At 52.8% G+C, this 21,324-nt stretch overlaps 10 protein-coding genes across 10 annotated transcripts; 6 read left to right on the top strand and 4 right to left on the bottom strand.

Annotated features, from left to right (window-relative positions):
- Positions 1-949: 949 nt before the first annotated feature.
- On the top strand, positions 950-2,337 carry BBK36DRAFT_1144058 (NAP-domain-containing protein; the record flags this gene model as incomplete). The annotated part of the gene is made up of 5 exons (XM_024893644.1): positions 950-996; positions 1,067-1,146; positions 1,216-1,941; positions 2,005-2,256; positions 2,297-2,337. The coding sequence occupies 5 exons, from the start codon at positions 950-952 to the stop codon at positions 2,335-2,337; spliced, it is 1,146 nt and encodes a 381-aa protein (XP_024746908.1).
- Positions 2,338-2,947: 610 nt separating this feature from the next.
- Positions 2,948-4,693, bottom strand: BBK36DRAFT_1126755 (serine-tRNA ligase; the record flags this gene model as incomplete). The annotated part of the gene is made up of 7 exons (XM_024891412.1): positions 2,948-3,079; positions 3,151-3,519; positions 3,577-3,667; positions 3,727-4,145; positions 4,207-4,368; positions 4,428-4,498; positions 4,561-4,693. 7 exons carry the CDS (start codon positions 4,691-4,693, stop codon positions 2,948-2,950), a joined length of 1,377 nt encoding a protein of 458 aa, XP_024746907.1.
- Positions 4,694-6,068: 1,375 nt separating this feature from the next.
- Positions 6,069-8,018, top strand: BBK36DRAFT_1182421 (hypothetical protein; the record flags this gene model as incomplete). The annotated part of the gene is made up of 2 exons (XM_024896308.1): positions 6,069-7,730; positions 7,797-8,018. 2 exons carry the CDS (start codon positions 6,069-6,071, stop codon positions 8,001-8,003), a joined length of 1,869 nt encoding a protein of 622 aa, XP_024746906.1. The 3' UTR covers positions 8,004-8,018.
- Positions 8,019-8,714: 696 nt separating this feature from the next.
- Positions 8,715-9,721, top strand: BBK36DRAFT_1162290 (GTPase; the record flags this gene model as incomplete). The annotated part of the gene is made up of 4 exons (XM_024894432.1): positions 8,715-8,766; positions 8,949-9,088; positions 9,218-9,346; positions 9,482-9,721. The coding sequence occupies 4 exons, from the start codon at positions 8,715-8,717 to the stop codon at positions 9,719-9,721; spliced, it is 561 nt and encodes a 186-aa protein (XP_024746905.1).
- A 743-nt stretch (positions 9,722-10,464) lies between these two features.
- Positions 10,465-13,082, bottom strand: BBK36DRAFT_1144054 (hypothetical protein; the record flags this gene model as incomplete). The annotated part of the gene is made up of 19 exons (XM_024893643.1): positions 10,465-10,538; positions 10,590-10,675; positions 10,733-10,762; positions 10,826-10,988; positions 11,068-11,071; positions 11,125-11,280; positions 11,333-11,415; positions 11,493-11,535; positions 11,589-11,644; positions 11,697-11,736; positions 11,795-11,864; positions 11,923-11,960; positions 12,018-12,061; positions 12,114-12,253; positions 12,312-12,377; positions 12,433-12,436; positions 12,490-12,498; positions 12,566-12,684; positions 12,760-13,082. The coding sequence occupies 19 exons, from the start codon at positions 13,080-13,082 to the stop codon at positions 10,465-10,467; spliced, it is 1,548 nt and encodes a 515-aa protein (XP_024746904.1).
- A 968-nt stretch (positions 13,083-14,050) lies between these two features.
- On the top strand, positions 14,051-14,600 carry BBK36DRAFT_1162288 (Elf1-domain-containing protein; the record flags this gene model as incomplete). Its single annotated transcript, XM_024894431.1, has 4 exons — positions 14,051-14,098; positions 14,160-14,298; positions 14,364-14,411; positions 14,476-14,600. 4 exons carry the CDS (start codon positions 14,051-14,053, stop codon positions 14,598-14,600), a joined length of 360 nt encoding a protein of 119 aa, XP_024746903.1.
- Positions 14,601-14,704: 104 nt separating this feature from the next.
- BBK36DRAFT_1162287 (PRTase-like protein) lies at positions 14,705-15,755 on the bottom strand (the record flags this gene model as incomplete). Its single annotated transcript, XM_024894430.1, has 5 exons — positions 14,705-14,756; positions 14,806-14,822; positions 14,883-15,037; positions 15,166-15,524; positions 15,598-15,755. 5 exons carry the CDS (start codon positions 15,753-15,755, stop codon positions 14,705-14,707), a joined length of 741 nt encoding a protein of 246 aa, XP_024746902.1.
- Positions 15,756-16,461: 706 nt separating this feature from the next.
- BBK36DRAFT_1136367 (ribosomal protein L12, L11 family) lies at positions 16,462-17,817 on the top strand. Its single transcript, XM_024892955.1, has 7 exons — positions 16,462-16,483; positions 16,523-16,641; positions 16,743-16,746; positions 16,805-16,838; positions 16,905-17,025; positions 17,116-17,440; positions 17,498-17,817. Exons 3-7 carry the CDS (start codon positions 16,743-16,745, stop codon positions 17,509-17,511), a joined length of 498 nt encoding a protein of 165 aa, XP_024746901.1. The 5' UTR covers positions 16,462-16,483; positions 16,523-16,641; the 3' UTR covers positions 17,512-17,817.
- A 514-nt stretch (positions 17,818-18,331) lies between these two features.
- Positions 18,332-19,551, bottom strand: BBK36DRAFT_1207343 (ribosomal protein S3Ae). Its single transcript, XM_024897396.1, has 5 exons — positions 19,509-19,551; positions 19,368-19,452; positions 19,265-19,290; positions 18,685-19,186; positions 18,332-18,587 (listed from the first exon to the last, which is right to left on the bottom strand). The coding sequence occupies exons 1-5, from the start codon at positions 19,520-19,522 to the stop codon at positions 18,444-18,446; spliced, it is 771 nt and encodes a 256-aa protein (XP_024746900.1). The 5' UTR covers positions 19,523-19,551; the 3' UTR covers positions 18,332-18,443.
- Positions 19,552-20,670: 1,119 nt separating this feature from the next.
- Positions 20,671-20,983, top strand: BBK36DRAFT_7587 (hypothetical protein; the record flags this gene model as incomplete). The annotated part of the gene is made up of 3 exons (XM_024898547.1): positions 20,671-20,757; positions 20,852-20,876; positions 20,943-20,983. The coding sequence occupies 3 exons, from the start codon at positions 20,671-20,673 to the stop codon at positions 20,981-20,983; spliced, it is 153 nt and encodes a 50-aa protein (XP_024746899.1).
- Between the last annotated feature and the right edge of the window lie 341 nt (positions 20,984-21,324).

Below are 21,324 nucleotides of genomic sequence, written 5' to 3'. Positions count from 1 at the left end.
GTCTAAATCATAGTTTGAGGCGTATGGCGTCGCCAGTGGAAGGATCCCGGGAGGTGAACAAGTCGCGTGTTACCGATCTCGATAACTCGATGCGCACCTCTTGGCCGCCAAGTCGCGCAGTTTGAAATAGCCCAGCCGTGGTTGGAAAGATGTCATACGTCGATCGCACATGAAGCAATCGCGATAACAGGCGCGATACCGATTAAGACAGTCCCGGCGCAGTACTACTACTGTACGGTACCTACATACTACTACTACCTAGGTACCTTAGATAAGGTAAGGCAGGGAAAAGCTCAACATGTTTAGCACCCCGATAGTGGATTGCTTCGGGTTAGATGCTTGCTTGAACCGATGGTACTGCGTCCAAACGGTTTGGTGATTTCTACTTGGATTGTTATACATATATCACGATGTTGAGAAGCCCTGCTAGGTAGATAGACTGCTTGCATTGATACAATAGCTAGTGAATGTTTGATCTCGAATGACAAAATGTCCAGTCCAGTCCTTCCAGGCCAAAGGCTTAATACCGACTGCTCGTATCATCAGTACTGTCTAAGACAATTGTCCGTGAGCTTATGATGCCAACAGCTTGGCTGAGTCATACCAAACTTGCTACCCAGGTGGGTATAAACCATTACTGCCTGCATAGTACTAGCACGCTTCCCGATAAGCGGTATCGATGCAACGATGACTGCACCAGCGCCGAGTACGTACCGCCTTTTCGCCCTGCACTCGGAGGGCTTCGCGCCCGTTTCCAGTTGACGCGCCTCAGGCCAGGCCTTGCTCCCGCTAGTTAAATTTTCTCGAACCTGAGGCCCCACCACCTCTATTAGCCACCGCCAACGCCTCCTCGTCCAAAACTTTCTGCTTTCACATTTGCACAATCCCCAACAGCCTCAATCTCCCTTCCTTCCCCGTTGTCTGCTTTTCCGTCTGCCCAGCAAACACCATGGCTGAGCCTATTCGAAACAAGCGATCGGACGTGTCCACTGCGCCGTGAGTGACTGATGATGGCCTCTTGTTTCTTTCAGCCACAGTTGACGATGCTAACTACCCCGCCTTCCAGCACACCGCAGAACACGCCGGCTACCAACGCTCCCATATCCTCCCGCGCCCAGCAGCCCGGCGTGGCCAGCATCAAAGAAGGTAAATGCGTTCCCGATGACAGAATCATCTCAACGGCTCTCTCTAACGCGGCGATTTCTGCCTGTACAGATGACATGGAACGAGCGGCTGCCGCCTCTCTCCTGGCGCAAAACCCAAAGCTCGTGCAGATGATCCAAGGGCGGCTCGGCTCTCTCATTGGACAGTCTTCTGGATACATCGAGTCCCTCCCCGCCCCCGTCCGCCGTCGGGTCTCGGGCCTGCGAGCAATTCAGAAGGACCACGCCAAGCTGGAAGCCGAGTTCCAGGAAGAGGTGCTCCAGCTTGAGAAGAAATACTTCGCCAAATTCACTCCCCTGTACGAGAAGCGAGCTGCCATCGTCAATGGCAAGGTTGAGCCCACAGAGGAGGAAGTCAAGAGGGGAGACGAGGACGAGGAAGAGTCAGGGCGGGATCAGGCCGAGGCCGCTGGCGAGGCTTCGCAGCCTGCTGATGACGTGTCTGAGACCGTCAAGGGCATTCCCGAGTTCTGGCTATCCGCCATGAAGAACCAGGTGACGCTTGCGGAAATGATTACCGACCGCGATGAGGCCGCCCTCAAGCACCTCGTTGACATCCGAATGGAGTACCTTGACAAGCCCGGCTTCCGTCTCATCTTCGAGTTTGAAGAGAACGAGTTCTTCTCCGACAAGATCATTACCAAGACCTACTACTACCAGAACGAGAGCGGCTACGGCGGCGACTTCATCTACGACCATGCCGAAGGCCACAAGATTGACTGGTACCCCGGCAAGGACCTGACCGTCCGCATCGAAGCCAAGAAGCAGCGAAACAAGAGTGAGTTCGACACTGTCTCAAATACTATGCTTGATCTGTCCGAACGCTAACAAATTTGCCCAGACACCAAGCAGACCCGAATCGTCAAGAAGTCGGTGCCGACGGAATCCTTCTTCAACTTCTTCTCCCCTCCCAAGCCCCCCACCGATGATGCTGATGCAGACGACGATGTTGCCTCTGACATTGAGGAACGTCTGGAGCTGGACTACCAGCTTGGTGAGGACATCAAGGAGAAGCTGATTCCTCGTGCTGTCGATTGGTTCACTGGCGAGGCTCTTGCCTACGAAGAGTTCGACGAGGATGACATGGAGGGCGGTGATTTCGAGGATGATGAGGACGATGAGGACGATATGAGCGAGGACCACGATGATGACGAGGAGTCGGACGAAGATGTGAGTTCTTCATTTTACCTTTGTGCCCATTCAAACCTTGCTTTCTGTGACGGGACTAACGGGTGACTGATGCAGGATGAATCTGGAAAGCCTAAGCAGGAGGCTGCCGAATGCAAACAGAGCTAAGCGACACAACCTGCCAACGTCTAGAGGCTGGGTTCTTTCTATGTCTTAGAGGAAAGGAAATCGAGGGAAAAGATGCTCAAGTGGACAGGGATTTGAGAGGAATGGCGTAATCTGAGTTAATGACATCGCTACATGTTTTTTTTTGTTTCATTGGTGATTGTCTCCAAAAGAATGTTTATTTGTCTTTCGTGTACTCGGAGGCTTTCATCTCCATAATAGTAACAGGCACAAGGGCAACGCTTTATTTTCTCTCTCTCGATAGTTTAATTTGGAATGGGTTGCTCTTTGATTCTGAAACACGCACCGCCTTGAAGTATAATCGCGACGAGGGCTGTGTGGTATTTAGGTAGTACTGGTGGTGCTCTTGCTCTACATTCCTTAGGTACTGATCCAACATGTACTACTATGACCATTGGTGTATATCTGCGCATCTCGTAGCTCACATCCCGCCATTTATTTCACTTGCATGTCTTTCGAATAATGGTACCTTAGTTCGCCTCCTTTTTCCGCTGCGGGAGCGCCTTCTGCGCCGGAGTCTCTTTCGGCAACTCCTTCGCGAAGGGAATGAATTCTGGGTTGCCGGGCAAGTACTTCCGCAGAACCTCTGGCACGCGCAGACCCTACAGTATTGTTAGAGACTATCCTCGGAACCAGGATAAGAAGGGTTCCACCAGGGGATCGGGCGACTTACATCTCCTGTCTGGTAGTTCTCGAGAACACAGCATAGAGTTCGTGTGGTTGCGCACAGCGTCGAGTTCAGGCAGTGAACGTACTTCTTCTTGATGTCGGTCTGCGTCTTGGTCCCGCAGCGAATCTCAAGGGCTCGGGACTGGTAGTCGGTGCAGTTGGAGCATGAGACAAGCTCCTTGTATTCTCCCTGGAAGGGGAACCAAGCTTCCAGATCGAGCTTCTTGGAAGCAGCATCGTTGAGGGCGCCGGAGACGATGGCGACAACCTGATACGGCAGGCCGAGAGACTTGTAGAACTCTTCTGAAACGTGAATCATGTCGTCAAACGCTTCCCAGGACTTCTCCGGGTCTGTGAGGAGGAACTGCTCGATCTAGAAAGGGAGGTCAGCTATCAAGCAGCTACAGGGGGACCAGGCCTGCGCTATTACCTTCTCGAACTGATGAACGCGGTAGACTCCCCAGGCATCTCGGCCGTGAGATCCGGCCTCTCGTCGATAGCACGTGCTGTAGCCAGCATACCTGTAGTATTTTGTCAGTGATACAAGCATATTTGCCGGCCATGGAAGCCCGGGGCTTACTTGATAGGGAGCTCCTTGGGCTGCAGCCACTCGTCGGCGTGGAAGGCGGAAATGGGCTGCTCAGACGTGGCAATGAGATACTTGTCGTTCTTGGAGTCTCCATCCACGACCTTGTACAGCTGCTCATCGAAGTCGTCCAACTGGGCCGTCTTGGCCATGTAGTCCTTGAGCATAAACTGAGGAGCCTGCAGAGCGGTGTATCCGCGCTGGGAGAGGAACTCGAGACCATAGTTGACCAGCGCCTGGTTGAGGAAGACGCCCCACTGGCGGAGGAAGTATCCACGGTGGCCAACGACCTTGACACCACGGTCGGGGTCGTATCCGTCAAGGCGAAGGAGAACCTCGTGATGGGACAGGACCGGCCGCTTCTCGACGGTGACTCCCTCGGGGGCCCATGTTCGCTGAACGGCGTTGTTGGCCTGGCACCATTGTGTTAGGGGCATGTCATCTATAGTTAGTGGAACACCAAGCGGATCGTACCTCGTCGTTGCTCACGGGCACAGAGTCGTGGACAAGGTTGCCGACGGACTTGACCTTGACCTTGAGCAGCGCATCCTTCTCGGCCGCCGACTCGATCAGAGCCTTCTTCTGCTTCTCCAGCTCAGCCTTTTCCTTGAGCAGATCGTCCGCGTTCTCCTTGGCCTATGCATCGGGTTGTCAGCAACACTATTCATCGGCGCCGTGCCCAGATCTGCCAGTACCTTCTTCTTTGTCGCAATCTGCTTCTGGACGTCGTTTATCTTGCCATTCATCTGCGTTGCGCTGTACTGGGCTGTGGAGAGCCATGTTAGCACCAAGAAGCGCCTTTGGGACTGGAGCGAGCAAAGAGCCTACTTCGGCGGTGGTCATCCCACAGGGCAATGATCTCGTCCACGATGTCGACATTGGCGAAGCGTCGGCGCTGCGACTCGCGAATCTTTTCAGGGTCTCCACCCCGCTCGGCGATGAAGTCGTTGACGTCGAGCATGGTGGCAGGTTCTGGAGAGTGTCCTTTGGTTAAGTCGCTATTCGGACCTCGCGAGGCAAGCCGTCAATGTCAAGCAAACGAGTATGGAAAATCAGATCAAGATGTGACTAAATTCGACGAGCTGCCCATCGAGTCACAAGAGAAAATGGAGGGGTGCGCAAGGTGGGGTTCTGAATCTTTTGCGCGACCCTGGCCTTTGGGCGAAGTACTCGTACAACTACAGACGGTGGAGGCTACAGGGAGGTTGTTCCACTGAATCTAGCAGGTCGTAGTGCTGCTGCCACATACATACCTATGTACTGCTACCTACCTACCTACAACCACAATTGGGAGCCCATTAGCGGTATCCTCGGGCAAGAAATCGTGCTTCATCTCTCTTTTCTCCCCTATCAGCATCTATCGTCCAGCAGATGCTTCATCAGGAATCTATTCAAACATATACTCTTTCGGATCTCAGGCTCGTTCGGTTGTGTTGTGTTGAGGATCGTAATAGACTCGATAGGTGAGGCCGGGAACAGCTAGAGTGGGCAATACCACCTATCTGGGCTCATTCTTTGTCTTTACATATCGTACCTTAACCCGCGATCTCACCTGAGATTCCCACTATCAGCCAAGTATGTTAATGTTCTTTTTTCTTTTCTCAGATCCTGTGGGTTAGTACTAGTTTACATATACAGTACATTCACACACGCTGAACGACTGACAGAACCTCTTGAAAGCATTGGTTGCGGAGCTTCTCCATGCAGTCCTGCTAAGGCCACTGCAAACGGCTAAGATAAGATACGGGCCACTCGTCGGCAAGGGTCTTCTTTTAGAGCTGTCATATACCTCGTCTGATTGGACGCCGCTGCTAAGCGTCTGCAAGTCTGCATTGACATTGTCGACTGCCGCCCTCGCGGATGCGCCGACTTGCATCGCGGCTCCTTCGACCGACCGATTGCTCCAGCAACATGTGAGAGAGGTGACGACGACCTCGACGCGGCTTCTGGTGGAACGCTCAGACACAAACATCACCAATCAATCATCGGCCATGGATCCCCAGCGTCAGCCTGTCGAGGCGCAACGCAAGAAGATGGCGACCTACGGGAAGCTGTCTTCTCGTGGGCCGCGCGCGCATGCGACATCGCTTTCGCAGACCTCGTCCAAAGAGGCGACGCCCTCGCCGGCCATTCGACAGAGGAACGCTCGTGCGTCTCCGCCGCGGTCTGGTGACTCTTCGCGACCACAGAAAGCGCTCCAGAGTGCTGCGACCACCGACCGGGAGGCAGTTCGCAAACAGCGGGAGTCAGAAGGAGAGACGACGCGGAAACGGAGTCACCGATCGGCTTTTGGTATGGACCCAGGCTACCTATTCACGTCTGACACAGGAACTGACATGGCGCCCGCTCGAATAGATGCTAAGGATTCAAAATCGAACCCCGGCGAAACTGGCATCATCGACTCTCACGAGACAGCCTCACCGGCGACGCCACGGAAATCATCAACCTCGATTCGCACAGGCGTCGCTAAGCTGGGAACAGAGGAGGCAATACAAGCCTCGTCCGCGGACAAGCGGGTAGAGACGCCGCCGACGCGTCGACGGCGATTGATCGATGCGCTGGTAGCTGAAGAGACGGGCAATTCCAGTTCTGACCCGGGCCCGAACGCTGGCAAAGTCGACCTTGTCAGCAACAGCGAGCGTCTGCATGCGCGGGAGGACCGTCCCAGCTTCCGCAAGGAGGCTCATCTGCGCCGGACTGGCTCCGATAGCAGCGCGCTGGAGAGGAGGAAGATCAAAGTCACGTACAGCCAATCTCGAAGTTTTCTCCAGAGCTCTCAAGAGTCCAACACTGCTGAAGCCGCCGACTACCCTCCCCTCATGGCCGACATTGACGATGCGCCATTGCGACCGCCGTCTCCAGTAGTAGACGAATACGATGACGTTGACGATGATTTGAAAACCAAAGTTGCCATCAGGAGTGTGCACGAACTGCGACGAGCTGGTGCCAACCATCGATCGTCGGATGAGGTGGATGATCTACTGTCCAGAATCGGGACTCCTGGGTCTTTGGCATCAACAATGCGTAGAAATGGCCTCTGCGAGTTGGCCGATAAGCTACAAAAGAAGGAATTCATGAATCAATTTCGGGATCATGCATCTCGAGACAACATAGCAAAGGGCATCTCAGATGAGAAAGACGCCATCAGCGGATTTCTACTTGTTGCCATCCTGGTTATTTTTCTGTCGTCGAATCCCGCACCACACCTGCTTCACCAGTTGGCGGAGAATCAAGTGGGCTTGTTGTTGAACAGTCTCCTCGAAATACAGGAGGATGTCACTGGTTTCGCGGCACAGAAATCCGCCAACATGTCGAGAGCGTCGAGAAGCACGCTGGCCAGCGTCAAGAGCAGGCTGCTGGGTATGGACCTGTGGCATGGCTGCAAAATGCTGCATCTCTCGCCGCGCACCATCTCCCTGCAGCTGCTCTATATGTTGATCCGGTTACTGGATCCGCATGACGCCCAGACCGTGCTGGACGATGCCTCCACCAACATCTCGAAACTGAGAAGCTACTTTGCAAGAGAAGACTGCCGAGACGACATCGACTATGTCTTGTTGATTTGCATCCTCGAGGCGCAGTCCAGCACCGCTGGCGCAGCCGATGGATCAGCGACAAAGGTACGACAAGAGATGTCCGACATCGCCGCCTTTCTCCAACGCGCGCTCGACTGTTGGCCAAGGAGCCACAACAATATAGACGCCACATTGCTGAAGCTAGCCATCAATACGACCAACAATGAAGCAAGAGCTGCTGCTCTCCAAAACAATCAACTGCTGTCAAGCCTGGCCCGTGGCATCACGTCTGGATTCTCCGCTGTGCAGAGTGCCATACAGAAGTCTGCATTCGAAAGCAGCATATACGACGAGCTGGTACTGATACTGGGAATCACAATTAACATTTTGGAACACTGCTCAGACGCCCGGTCATCCATCCATGCAGAGGAAATTGACAAGCTTGTTGGGGCATGGTCTGAAAGCGGGCAATCAATTAAAAAGGTGAGTCTGATGACGAATGTCACAACCCATAACATCAACGCACGCACACCTGCTGACAGTTTGCAGGACGATTCCGTCGAGACGTCGAAGCTCGGCATAGCATACAGCTACCTGGCTATCATACTTGGATATCTCTACCTGGGCCACGCTGAGCTGCCGCTGCCGAGCGGCTTACTCCCGGCTATCCAGCACTTTATCACGATCAATAAGACGGTCAATAATAAAACGGCGGAGCTGGAACATCTTGTATATAGTCTGCGGAGGCTACGATAGCAGCATTCCGATGCCCCCAATAGAGAAACGTACTAGATACATGTTCCCCATACAATGCGTCGGTCGCTCGCCCGACTCAGTTATCTTGGTAGACTGCGGTAAGGTAGAACTGCCCACAGGCATCATCATCGAAATCTCAGATCACAGTGTTCCCAATCAGTGATATCATCGTCGGTACTGTATGACGAAGGCATCGCAGTCGCACCTTTGTGGGACAACTCTGTAATAAGAGATGCATTCTTGAAGGCTCGTGAGAGATATACCAGCGGAGATTGATAGCATGCAACATTCAACAACACGAAGCCAGAGCGAAACTCGGTCCAGAAACCCCCTCAACATCTCAACGCCGTGGACTTGCGCAGGCCGATACAGTGCGAGCCCGCCCGCCATGATTCATCCTTACAGCACTACTACCTAGTATAATCCACCGCCTACCAAAACAATGGAACCGGCTATTAATACGAATTGTCCCATGTGATGACGAGCCGCCGCCCCAAGACTCGCCGCCAATCCATCCCACCTGTGCGCGCCTGGACATTCCAAGAGGGCACAGGCAAGTTCCAGACAACATCATCATCGCCTCCCATCATTTCAGCCTCATCTCTCTTGCTCTCTTTTTCTTGAACAAAGCAACTCCGATCTTTCTCTCTCTCCTCCCACTCTTTCGTTCGTTCTTCCAACTCAAAACACTCTCCATAAACTCTCTCCCCAATGCCTGCCCTGAAGCAAAGAAAAGTCGCCATCGTCGGCAGTCGATCCGTTGGTATGTTGTATCGCCCTCACTCATCCCACCCCCCCCCATCCCCAGCGCGCGCGTCCCATTTCTCCGCTCGCATGAAGCGCCAAAAGAAGTCCTCCCAGACCTCTCACGATGACGCGATGATCAAAAGCAAAAACTAAAATCACGATCCTCCTCTTTTGCTAACCTGCCGCTGCTTCCCTCAGGCAAATCCTCGCTCGCCGTGCAGTTCGTCGACGGCCACTTCGTCGACAGCTACTACCCCACGATCGAAAACACCTTCAGCAAGACCATCCAGTACAAGGGCCAGGACTATGCGACCGAAATCGTCGACACGGCTGGACAGGTAAGCAGATAGGTGGAGGATGGGCAGTGACGGCAGGCGGTTTCTCGTCACGGGCGCCAAAGAGAAAACATGCGGACAAGAGGTTGAGCAGCGGGCTGACTTGGGGCATTGCGCAACCAACAACAACAGGATGAATACAGCATCTTGAACTCAAAGCACTTTATCGGCATCCACGGCTACATGCTGGTCTACTCGGTGTCGTCCCTGCCGTCATTCGAGATGGTCCAGGTCGTCCGAGAGAAGATCCTCAATCATCTAGTACGCATTTCTCTTCCCCCCCCGCGTCTTCCCATTCTTCAGCACATTCTTTTGAACCCCCCCGGGGCCCCAAAGAAAAAAGAGAGAGAGAGAGAGCTCCCGCTGACCGCATCCGCCTTTCACCCCAACCCGCAGGGTACTGAGTCCGTTCCCATCGTCATAGTAGGTAACAAGAGCGATCTCCGACCAGAGCAGCGCCAAGTCAGCCCCGAGGAGGGCAAGAAGCTAGCAGAAAAGTTCGACTGCGGCTGGACCGAGGCCAGCGCGCGGTACAACCAGAACGTGGGCCGGGCCTTTGAGCTGCTGATTGCGCAGATTGAGAAGTCCCAGAACCCTGGAGAGCCTCCAGCTAAGAGCAACTGCCGCGTCATGTAGCTCAAATGGCCCGAGCCCGAGCCCGCGCCCTCTTGTCCCCCCCCCCCCCCCCGCCTCCCCAAGAACGAGCTCCGGACCCCCCCCCCCCCCCCGCCTCCCCAAGAACGAGCTCCGGAAGACCGAGCCCAGGATACCCTCAGGAGACCGTTTGATTTTTTTTCATTTTCATCTTGTGTTTCTTCTTCTTCATTTTCTCTTGATCTAGAGTCGAGAATTCGTTGTCCGCAACAGGCTTTGAAGCATATACTACAAGAACTCGGTACTTGTCAGGGTTATAGCATTATGCTGCTTCGAATCCACCATCATGATTACGTCGCTACCTCCTTTCATCGAAAAGTACTGGATAAGTACGGACGGGAACAGGAAGCATATACAATGGGCATATACGACAAGCCATATTGTAACACCACTATACCATTTTACTGGTTTTTCTTGCGGATGGATATTGTTTTGAGTTGTTACCTAGTGTCTACCAGTAGGATCTAGTGAGTCTATCTGGACGGTCTGAATGAGAGCAGGGGCTGCAAATCAGCTCGATTTCAAAAGAACCACGCCTACATCCCATAAGGCAACAGCTCCCCAAGCGAGATACAGATCGTAGGTTCAACAGGAGCATAACGGCGCAAAAAAATCAACACCGCCTCAGCGGGACAGTCCTTGCCCGGGCAATCGTTCAGTGATCGAGGCTGTATTCAGCGTTAGCACATCATCCTACATATTATAGTGACGAACAGAGATAAGGCTTACTCTTCCCACATCCTGCCCTGTACCGACTGCAACTCCTCAGCTGTCAACCGCTTGCCAGAGGTGAAGTAGCCTTGACGAGTTAGTGACCTATCCTTCTCATGGTGCTGGGGGCTAGACTTACCGGCAGTGATCTTGGCGTCAATCTCAACTCTCGAATCTGCGGGGATGAGCTCCTCTGGGAGTTCCACCCTCTCGTGGATGGGGATTCTGTGTTGTTCAATGTCAGAGTGAGTGAGCTTCGTAGCTTGCATGAGTACGGCTTACCCCTGGCCAACGATGGCATCGTGTTTCATGCTGCCACACGCGTTAGAGCTTGCATCAAGTTAGAAAAGTGGCGGCCTAATATCATGGACTTACTTGCTCATGCTCAACATCCGATCAATCTTCTTGATGCCCAGCCAGTGAAGAATGTCCGGCATCAGAGCCTGGAAGCGCATGTCTTTGACGCCAGCAATGTTCTCTGTGCGCATAAAGTAGTCTGATGCTCGGTCCTCGCCTCGCTTGCGAGCATTGTATACCACTATCCCCCTTGTTAGTCAACGTCGTAGCTCCATGATACAGACAGGCGAAGAGAAGATTAATAGAAAGATCAGTCTTACGGTACTATAGAGTTGTTAGTGTTTTCTCTCACGCTTATGAATTGCAGGCAAACATACCTTGGTCACCTCTCCCAGAGCACGACCTTCTTTCCTGAAGTATATGACGACGCCACTGCCGCCGTTTTGAGCCTCCTTGACGGCCTCTTCGATGCCGAAAATCAGGTACGGCCGGCATGTGCAGATGTCGGAACCAAACACGTCACTTCCGTTGCACTATTTGCCAGTCAGTCTCTCAAGCAATAATAGCTACCGGGCCACGCCTTACCTCATCGTGAATCCTCAGTGATAATCGTACGGATTCGTCGGACATTTTCTCAGGATCGCCGAAGCAATACACAGTGAGGCCACCTGAAATATATGGTCAGCCTACTTTCTCCCGTTTTCCAACTTCGGTGGGATAGTCGGCAGAACGGCTCGTTACGTACCGATAGGTGGGAGGAACACTTTGATGTCTCCGCGAGTGATCAACTACTGTTGGTAAGCCTCGGCTGCATCCACACTGGTATTGGGTTACCGTTTACCTCAGGGTAGCTCCCCCCGGTGTGCTCGAACAGTGAACGACGCAAAGTGGCCTCATCTGCAGCTAATTAGTCTCTTGCTGAGAGGAAGTCCAAGCTGCATGTGCTCACCGATTCCAAATCTCTCCGCCACACCGGGGAGGTACCAGACCTAGACGCATCAGCACTTAGTGTTACTGCACCGCTGTTTCTCGAGGCTTCATCCATACCGGTTCGACGGCAAACTTGGTCACAGCCAGCTCTCCAAGGTTGTTGAGGCAGACTTTTCCGTCGGGGACTCTGCATGATGAATTAGCCAACACTTGAAAGAAGTCGTCGTAGCTATTCGGCGACGTACAGTCGGCCACTTTTCACGCTCTCCTCAAGCTCCGGCAGCTATGATTTCCATGGTCAGCGTGATAGTGCGTAGCAGAGGCCCGGATTGGCGCCCACCTTCATGTGAGCCTTTGTAATGGCAATAGTTGGCCGCATGTCGACTAGAATGTCCATGAGTAAAGAGCAACTATCTCGAAGCGGGTCGTCTCATACCATTTTCCTTTTGTATGATGTCCTTGAAGGTCCATGGGACGAGGTGACCCCAAGGATCCATGGCGACAATCTTCTTCTTGTCACCCCATTGGGGGAAGGGCCCAATATTAGCAGCCGGCTCGGTGTTTGTGTAATCGGGCCTGGTAAGTCTCAGAATCTGGAGAAGAATGCCAAGGGTTTACTGTCTGCTGTACGGACCTGTGATCAACGTTGAGCTCCTTGCTGGCAACAGCCAGCGCATAGTAGATCGAGTACGAGCCTCCACTGAATCTTGGTCAACACGGATTATCCTACTTCCCAAGAATTGGCCGCGACTTACTGAGCTAGACGAATCGTTAGAAGCAAATCTGTCAAGGCGGATAAAGAGTCGACTCACCTCCAATGGCTAAGATGATGTCAGTTCATGTAAGCTCATCCCACATTTTCTCACGCTGTAAACATAAATGACGAACCATTTCTGCGACGGATGGTAGAGGCAGCCCTCGAAACAACTACGGGCCCTCGCTTCAGCGGATCAGGGTTTCCCCAGTCCATAGGGAGAGGGTCAATGCCAATCTGCTTGGGATACGTCCTATGAGATCACAAGTGAATGAGATGGCCGGTCCGCACAACGTGTTACCAAGCGACAAGGGAAGACAGCACACACGTGAGCACGATTCGAGACGTGAAGCCGGTCCGGGTGCTCGGAGACAGAGCCGAGCCGGGCTGGGCCGTTGCCTTCTCAAAGGACGACTGGATGGCGGCCAGTTCTCCCGAGGCTTCGGCGTCCTTTGACTTGCCATCTTGGCTGCTCTCCGGGGCCAGGGAGGTTACGGGCAGCTTCGAGGCAGGATCAAGAGCCTCGGTCGAGATGGTGGAGGAGCTGAATTTACTGGTGAGGGACTCGACCGAGCTCAACAGGCGCTGCTGGGTTTGCTGGATTTGCCGAAGGGTGTCCAGGACACCATCCTGCTGTCCATCTGCAGCCATTGGGGCCGGAGGTCCGCTAGATCGGGATAGTAAGGCTGAAAGGGAGGGTGGTTTCGATGTGAGTGAAGTTCAGGTGAGGTTCCTGACGGGGACAAACTGTAGGATGGAGAAAGGAGGAAGTCGGACGGTGTCACACAAGAGGACCAAGAGGAATATAGATGAAGATAACACTATTCAAGACGAGTTCCGCACAGCTTCTGGAAAGGGGGAGAAAGACGGACAGACAAGCCAGGTTGGGCAGAGAGGCCTTCTATAGCAGCTCTGCCTGACCGACGTGACTGTGACTGACCTTACGTGACCCAGCAGACTGAGTACAAGTCGGTACCTAATCGTAATCATGAACCGCATACGGTATCTCTTACGTACCCCGCCTGGCATCTGATAGGCAAATGCAGGAGACGGGAAGCGAGGCGTTCGAGCCTAAGGTAAGCGGACGACGGTATCAGCTGCCCGTCTCTACGGAGTACATGCTGCTGCTATCTGATACAGGAGAGACAAGCCCGGCCGATGCAGCTGTCGGCTTACCTGATATGTACTACTTTGCAGGCACTACCCGCCAGTTCTACTTCGGACTCCCGGCGATAGCAACGTCATGTCCCCCAGCTACGGAGGACGGAGCATTGCTGTAGATCGTACTTCAAAGATAGCGGATAGCGGAATGCGGGGTTGCTCGCAGCAAGTGTCGGCAGACGCCGAAGAGCGGACCCAAAAGCCCCGTTTCGAACGCATCTACCGGTATAGCACTGCCCCACCCCAGCGCTGCAGCAGACGAGCCAAGGGCCCCGACATAACGATACCTGGCGCATGGCTAAGGTACGGAGTACATGCATCCGCAGCGCAGTATGTAATCACTGCGCGATAAGATAAGAGGACTTGGTCCCAAACTCGGACGCGATGCGACTCGCAGCTGCGGCACAGACGGTCGTTGCCCTCTGAGAGAACCACCATCGCCATCCAACCCGGACGCCATGGGAAAGCGAAAGTCTTCCTCCAGAAAGCCCATGGGGCCTAAGAGGGTGAGCAGGAGGACTCGTGCATGCGATATGCCCGTCTTGCGGAAACTGACCGGGACCGCAGGCTGATCCCTTACCAACCACGTTCACATGCCTCTTCTGCAACCACGAGAAGTCGGTCACTGTCAAGCTGGATAAGAGGGCGGGTGTTGGTCAGCTAGATTGCCGCATCTGCGGACAGAAATTCCAGTGTGCCGTCAATTGTTCGTCGCATCCAACGAGTCTTCACGCATGTTGAAGTTCTGTGCGCGCTAACCGCAGGATCCAGATCTCTCGGCTGCGGTCGACGTCTACGGAGAATGGGTTGATGCTGCTGGTACGCGCTCCTCGTTTTTTCTTCTTGATGATTGGGTCTGCAACTAACTTCCTTGGCTCTATAGAGGCTGTCGCGAAACAAGACGCTGGAGAGGGCAACACCGCCAAGTCATTCGGCGCTCGAAGGCCCTTGGAAGGCAAGACTACCACTGACGAGCACGAAGACAACGACCTGCACGATGACTATTGATCGCCTTTGCTGTATATTTCTACGAGAGCAGTCTAGGGCGTTACGGACTTGGGGATATAGACGCACACTTAATGCCGGGATCGCATCGAAAAAAAAAGCCATATTCAAATTGTATAAAATCGGTCGCCAAAGTCTCCAAGACCAGGAACAATGTAACTGCAGCAGGGTCAGCCAACAACACTTTGTGGAGGCGTGGTCATCATACTTCTTCTCATCCAGGCCCTGCGTACGGTTTCCATTAGTACAGGTCGTTGGAAAATGGCGATTCAGGTCGGCACTTACCTCGTCAATGAACGCCGTCACAACCTTGAGGCGAGGAAATTTGGTGGCAAACGTTGTTATTCCTTCTGGGCTGGCAATCAAGTTGAGGAAGAGGATGCGGTCTTCAGGCACGCCTCGACTCTTGAGGACCTCGACGGCCATTGTAGCGGAACCACCTTTTCGCGGTTTGTTAGTCATGGGGGGATATCATGCATGGGGTACTATTTCATTGGTGTGATAAAGATCACAAGAAAGAGTGGAGGAGTGGGAGTTGGAGTGGGAGTTGGAGTTGGAGGATAGCTACCTGTTGCAAACATCGGGTCCAGCAGGAGAACCCATCGCTTTGCAATATCCTCAGGAAGCTTGTCATAGAATAATTTCGGCTGCGCCGTGTCCTCATCTCGTTGAATCAATATCTTTCCAATTCTTACGGACCGACAGCAGTCACGTAGGCCCTGCTCCATTGCCTCTCCCGCTCGCATGATGGAGACGCCGCATATTTTGCCCTGGAACCCCAAGCCGTTGTAAGTGCGGCCGACGGGCGTGGTGATGGTCTTTTCAACGACGGGGAGATGGTTGAGGCCCTCCTCCACCAGTAGTCGGATGATTCTGTTGGAATAGAAGATGAAGTCCGCTCGATCGGTATCCTTGTTCCTTATCATGCTGCATTGCAGACACTTAGCACCAGGGCCGTACTGTACGCTGGAACCCGGCCAAAGGGGCCATCTGGACCTACGATAGAAGAGCAATCAACTGGGGAGTCTGCGGCAGGACACAGACGTTCTCGAAGGGCACCTCGTGAGACACCGTCGCAGTCGGCTTGTCGGCGACGGACCTAAAGGTCGGGCCAACGCACTGCGTCGGCGCAGCAGCAGGTGTCGGTTTCTCGGCCATGGGAGTTGAGCGTTTCTGTCAAGAAGAAGATTGCACTTTTGAAAAAAAGTGTCGAGATAGCTGCAGTTTGCTCGAAGCTACCCAGGTAGGTACATATAATCTAGTCGGGCTTCTGCCGATAAAGAAACCTTACATAAAGAGGGGTCCGGGTCTGGGTCTGGATCTCTATTACGTAGATGGACACTTCGGAGACCGCCGCGAGCATGTTTCTACTTGTAATTGCATATCTCAGGGCGTCAGAGCGGAATAGCTTGAGGAATGGGAAGCATTGGGCCCGAATTTAGGTGCCTGGCTAAAACAAGGGCGGAGCTACGGAGGAGAGAGACACTTCTGCTCTCCGGCCCTGCAGTTGTTTTCTTTGAATTAAACAAGGCATCTGGTCAGGAGATCAACAGTGAACACATGCAGTTAGTCAGCCCTCCAACTCGATGGAGCAACGAGGAGAGCTCCAGTAATTACATATTTCCATGGTTTGCAGGATTTACTTGTACGGAGTGATAGCAGAGGCATCCAGTCTGTGATAAGGACACGTACAGTTGCCCGAACCAGGTCCGATGTGATACGCTGCGACTTGAACTGAGTCACGAAGAAGAGCATCGTCTGCGACTTCAAATGATGATAGCTTCATTCCGTCTGTCGCGGTAGATACAGCCAGGTAAAGTAACTCGAGCACAATGCATTGGTAGATCGTCGTATCACATTGATCGCTCTTCAACATGGAGATGCTCAGATATCGTAGACAATACGGCTAGCCCAAATCTCGGTTGATTACATAAGATTGGTCTGCCACCATGTACTTTGTACTACACTCTCGGTCGCTCAACAGAGTGGGCCACGATTAGGGCACCCATCTGGGGCACACATCTTATCTCCAATTTTCTTTTTTCCTCCTCTTCCCGTTTGTCCTTCTTCCGCCCAACCGCACTCTCATCAATCCTCCCTTTGGCAAGCAAACCACGAGCCTCTGCCAAATCATCAACCGCCGCCATGCGTAAGATTTTCCTCATTCTTCTGAAATTCCCGTGACCGTTTGCTAACTCGCCGGGCAGCTCCCAAGTTCGATCCCAACGAGGTCAAGGTCATGTTAGTTCTAGCTGCTGCGTCGAGATGCATTCCCGCGAACATTCGAGTCTAACTTGCATCCTATAGCCACCTCCGCGCCACCGGTGGTGAGGTTGGTGCCTCCTCGGCCCTTGCTCCCAAGATTGGTCCTCTTGGTCTGTCGCCCAAGAAGGTCGGTGAAGATATCGCCAAGGCCACTGGTGACTGGGTAAGTTTTTTTCCCCCAAATATTTTACGCGCCCAATTTTGCAAACGAAGAAAAGGCCGAAATACGCGATGCTGATACAATGAAAAATAGAAAGGTCTCCGTGTCACCGTCAAGTTGACCATTCAGAACCGTCAGGCCGCGGTCTCCGTTGTGCCCACTGCCTCCTCTCTCATCATCAAGGCCCTCAAGGAGCCTCCCCGTGATCGCAAGAAGGAGAAGAACATCAAGCACAACAAGTCCGTCAGCCTCGACGAGATCATTGACATTGCCCGCACCATGCGCTACAAGTCTTTCGCCAAGGAGCTCAAGGGTACTGTCAGGGAGATGCTGGGAACTGCTCAGAGCGTTGGCTGCCAGGTCGACGGAAAGCCTCCCCAGGCTATTCTCGAGGCCATTGAGAACGGCGAGATTGATAGTATGCACCCCCCTTTTTGGCCCGCTGCACGGAATTTTTGCTAACCTTCGAAAACAGTCCCTGAGGAGTAGAGTGTCTGGTTCAGACCAACAGTCCCACTGAGAAGAAATTCTCGGTGTAGGGCGACACCAAAATAAAAAGAAACAAAAACGCCCAACAACAGGTCTCCTTTTTTGCTTGTCGTGATGTACTGATTCGTTCCCCCATATTCCCCGTTGCGGATTCGACACCGCGCCCCTTGGCTCACTCCGAGATACATCCTCACTGCTCAGTGGTGTATTTCTATTTTTGCTCAAGGAAGAATGAACCCGGCCCCTTACTCACCTCTATACCCTTACGCTCCGTGGGTATATTGGTCCTTCCAATTAGGCCAACATCCCTTTACTCTTGGGAATGTCGGACTTGAAGTGACGCGAATGATGATCGTTGATTCTAAGCAGTTGGCTGCTCTTTACGAAGAGAACAGGACTAAACTTTTCTCGAATCTACAGATAGAAGACGAAATAAAGAAATTATACAGATTAATCTCTTGTCCTATCATTCGATGTGCTAAAAGCCATGGCTTTTCAAATCATCTTTTGCTCCATGTTGAAAGATGTGTTCGTGGCACATATCAATGTGCCATTCATGGCTGCCCTAGTTGTCCAATCTGTGTGCCAAATGAAGGACAAATTTGACGCTTCTGAAAAGTTTCAACCACCAGTTTGCCACCGTCAAATAGCGAGATGCAGCTGTCGTATCATCCAAATGTTCAAAGATTTCGCCATTTTACTAAAGCACGACCCAAGGGTTGTTTGAAGTCGCCCAAGCGTCTACGCCCATCGCACACAGTAGGTGAAAGCAATCCGAGTGTTTTTTAATATATCATAGGGACATTACCTAACCTCCCTACCCGCCTATGGGTTGTTACTCCATGTAAAATGACTGGGAAAACGGCCAGGCGCGAATCTACTCGCAGGGCTTTCCTGCGCCTCTCATCTCTTCACACAATAACCCTTTTTCTTTAGACCTCATCCAAAACACGCTCCTTGAACTCCCGCTCAACCTTCTGGCCCTGGTCGTCGGTGCCAGACTCGCCGTGGAGAGCCATCAGGGCACCCAGGTCGAACTTGGGAGCCTTCAGCAGCTTAACCTTGCGGATGTGGACCTGGAAAGGAAAGAAAAAGTTAGCGATTTGGCCAGTGTGAATTTCTCCAGATGTGGCGAGAACCAGCGAGACCCTCTCCCAATAGCAAAACACGTACGTTCTGGAGGGGGTAGATGCCCTGGGTGGACTTCTCGATTTCGCGGCCGATAACTTCGGGAATCAGCTTGGAAACCAGCTGGGTGAGGGTGCAGCTGGAGGCCTCGCGCTGGATGATGTCGGTCATCTTGCGTCGGATGGCGCGGATCTGGGAAGAAGCAGCGTAGGTGGTCTTCTTGATCTGGTTGGGGCGTCGCTTGGTGAAGGCAATGGCGAAGAGGCGGATGAGGTAGTCATCGGTGGTCTTGACCGTGATGTTGGCCTCAATGAGCGTCTGCCACTTGCGGACGAGGGATCGGAGCTTGTCGGATGTGAAGTCAAGTCCGTGGAAGTTGGTCAGGCAGTTCTTGCCCTGGACCTCGTCGACGCGGAGGCGGACCTTGCGGAATGAGTGGTCCTCGTCCTTCTGGAGGTCGGCGAGAGAGACCTCGACGATGCGGCCCTTGAGAGCATCGTTGGCGTTCTTGAGACCGGTCGTCCGGTTCACCAGAGTCTTGCCGACACTGCAGGAAATCCGTCAGTTCCAAATTCTCGATTGCTGTTCCATTTCTGACGCTTTGCTGCGCTGCGACGCGACTCACTCTCGGATGTTGAAGGGGTTGGGAGCCTGTATTGTTCGCAATTAGCACTCGATGCAATCTTTTCCCTCTCCCTCGCGCCGTCTGAGCGTGTCCCAGAACATACCTTGATAGAGTACCAGTCCTTTCGGGTGAAAGGGTCCACGGTCTTCTTCTTGAGGCCCTTCTTGCCCTTGGAGAGTCTCTTGTTCCTGTTCTTTTTGTTGGCCAAACGGTTCTCTCGCGGATTCGCAGCATCGATACTCACTTTCCAACAGCCATGATTCCTTATCGGCGTACGAGCACTTGGGAATCCAAAGGTCTCAAGAAGTTGGTGGAGGGGTTGGAAGAATTTCAATTGTTGTGTGCATCAACCTGAATCTAAGCGAGCCAAACCAGAAAGGTACCGGGGCATATATTTTTCCGCTAATTCTGTGGGAATTTTTTCCCAGGTCCACAAGTCTCCAGCCCTCTTTGGCCCTCGCCCACGCTAAGGCACGAGAAGTGGCAAGTGCGAGACATGTCACGTGAGTCACGCATGCGTCGTCTTTGATTGAAGACAAAATCCTCTTATTGGCGGACGGCGTCCATACCTGCATCAATTTTGAAGCATGCCATGGGCATCTTGTCGTGGAATGTTTGTATTACTGCATCACTTGTCGCAGCTTCAACAGGTTTCCCAGGAAGGCTTCCATTTAACCACGAGTGCAGCAGACTTTACTGGCCGTATGAGGCTGCTCCTCCACCGTGATGGCTCCAATAACAAAGTATGTCTCTGACTACCTTACCTTATGTGCTGGTGGTAGGTAGTAGTCATCATGGCGTTCAGAGTCCGCATTCGAGCAGCATTGACGCCTCAATCCCAATCATGAAAGGCATTCCTAGTGTATCGTATGACCACATGCGCCATGAAGCCCCGTTTGTATCCTCATCTCCTCTTGAGAGTAAAGTACAGCATTTTGATAGAGCCGATTCGAGCAGCTGTAATCCTCTACAAGTGTACCTATGCACCAACACTTTATCCAGAGACTAAGCCTGGCCCTTCGAGAAGTGACAGCTTGGGATGTACATGTATGTAACTGATTGCTTAGGTAAGAAGAGATATTCTTATATGCGGGCCAATGGATACGCACGTGTTAGTCATCACAGGCCCGGACTGCGTTTGATTGCTCCAGACGCTTCATCGGCCGGCCATTGCATTCCGCATATCGCAAAGCAGCGACTATCGCATCCAATCTGCCTGGTAAGTTCCTCTCCAATGCCCTTTACATACCGAAGTCATCGGTGGTCAAACCCTTTGGAGACCAATGAGACACTGACCTTTACAACTCTTAGGTATTCCTGTCTGCGCATCCCGACGAAACCCTGCCTCGACAACTCGACTGACCTTTTGCTTCCCCCCCAGGTGCAACAGTAAACCCGCAGCAGCCATGGGTCCCCCGAAGCCTCCCGTCCCTCATGTCGCCCCGATCTACCGAGTAACGGCTACGGCCCTTGGTGCCGGCATGTGGTTCTGGGTGAGTCCAATGCCCTCTCGACGGCCAAAGTCCTGGCCTGGGCGCGAACATGTTCATGGAGAGAGAGAGCTGTATACTGACAACCATATCGCAGCTGATGTACCGGGCCAAGAAAGATGGTAAAACACTCCAATTCCTATGCAAATCTTCTATACGGCCGACTTCTAACGTCTGAAATTTCGCAGGCCCCGCATTGCTTGGGTGGAAGCATCCCTGGGACCACTAGACAATTCGACCAGGTCGAGGAACGAGATGAAGGACTCCGTCACTGGGATGCCAGCCGTCGGTCATAGAGGGATGCTGGGAGAGGAATAGCACAAGCCGAACCTTTTCAATATATATATCTACGTTACCATATGACGGCATATGCCTACAAGCCAACTTCATGCGCAGATTCTCGAACCATCTCTTTATTGACAACCGTCTGCTGGGCCAACGTCGTCAAATCCGGCCCGCTAGGATGCTACGGAGAAGGGTCTACTGGTAAGGAAACCGACGTTCCGACTGGCCCATCATGTCCTACTTCCTCTAGCCCCTATTCCATGCCCACGCCGAAAGTGATTGTGG

This window comes from Trichoderma citrinoviride (assembly GCF_003025115.1).
Source record: "Trichoderma citrinoviride strain TUCIM 6016 unplaced genomic scaffold BBK36scaffold_13, whole genome shotgun sequence".
Taxonomy (NCBI): domain Eukaryota; kingdom Fungi; phylum Ascomycota; class Sordariomycetes; order Hypocreales; family Hypocreaceae; genus Trichoderma; species Trichoderma citrinoviride.
This window is presented reverse-complemented; position numbering and strand designations above follow the sequence as displayed.

Coding starts and splice junctions, on each gene's coding strand:
- BBK36DRAFT_1136367 (XM_024892955.1), top strand. Junction 16,839..16,904: donor CCCAACGAGGTCAAGGTCAT/GTTAGTTCTAGC, acceptor TGCATCCTATAG/CCACCTCCGCGCCACCGGTG. Junction 17,026..17,115: donor CCAAGGCCACTGGTGACTGG/GTAAGTTTTTTT, acceptor AATGAAAAATAG/AAAGGTCTCCGTGTCACCGT.
- BBK36DRAFT_1207343 (XM_024897396.1), bottom strand. Junction 19,291..19,367: donor AGGACTGGTACTCTATCAAG/GTATGTTCTGGG, acceptor CGAACAATACAG/GCTCCCAACCCCTTCAACAT. Junction 18,588..18,684: donor GCATCTACCCCCTCCAGAAC/GTACGTGTTTTG, acceptor TTTCCTTTCCAG/GTCCACATCCGCAAGGTTAA.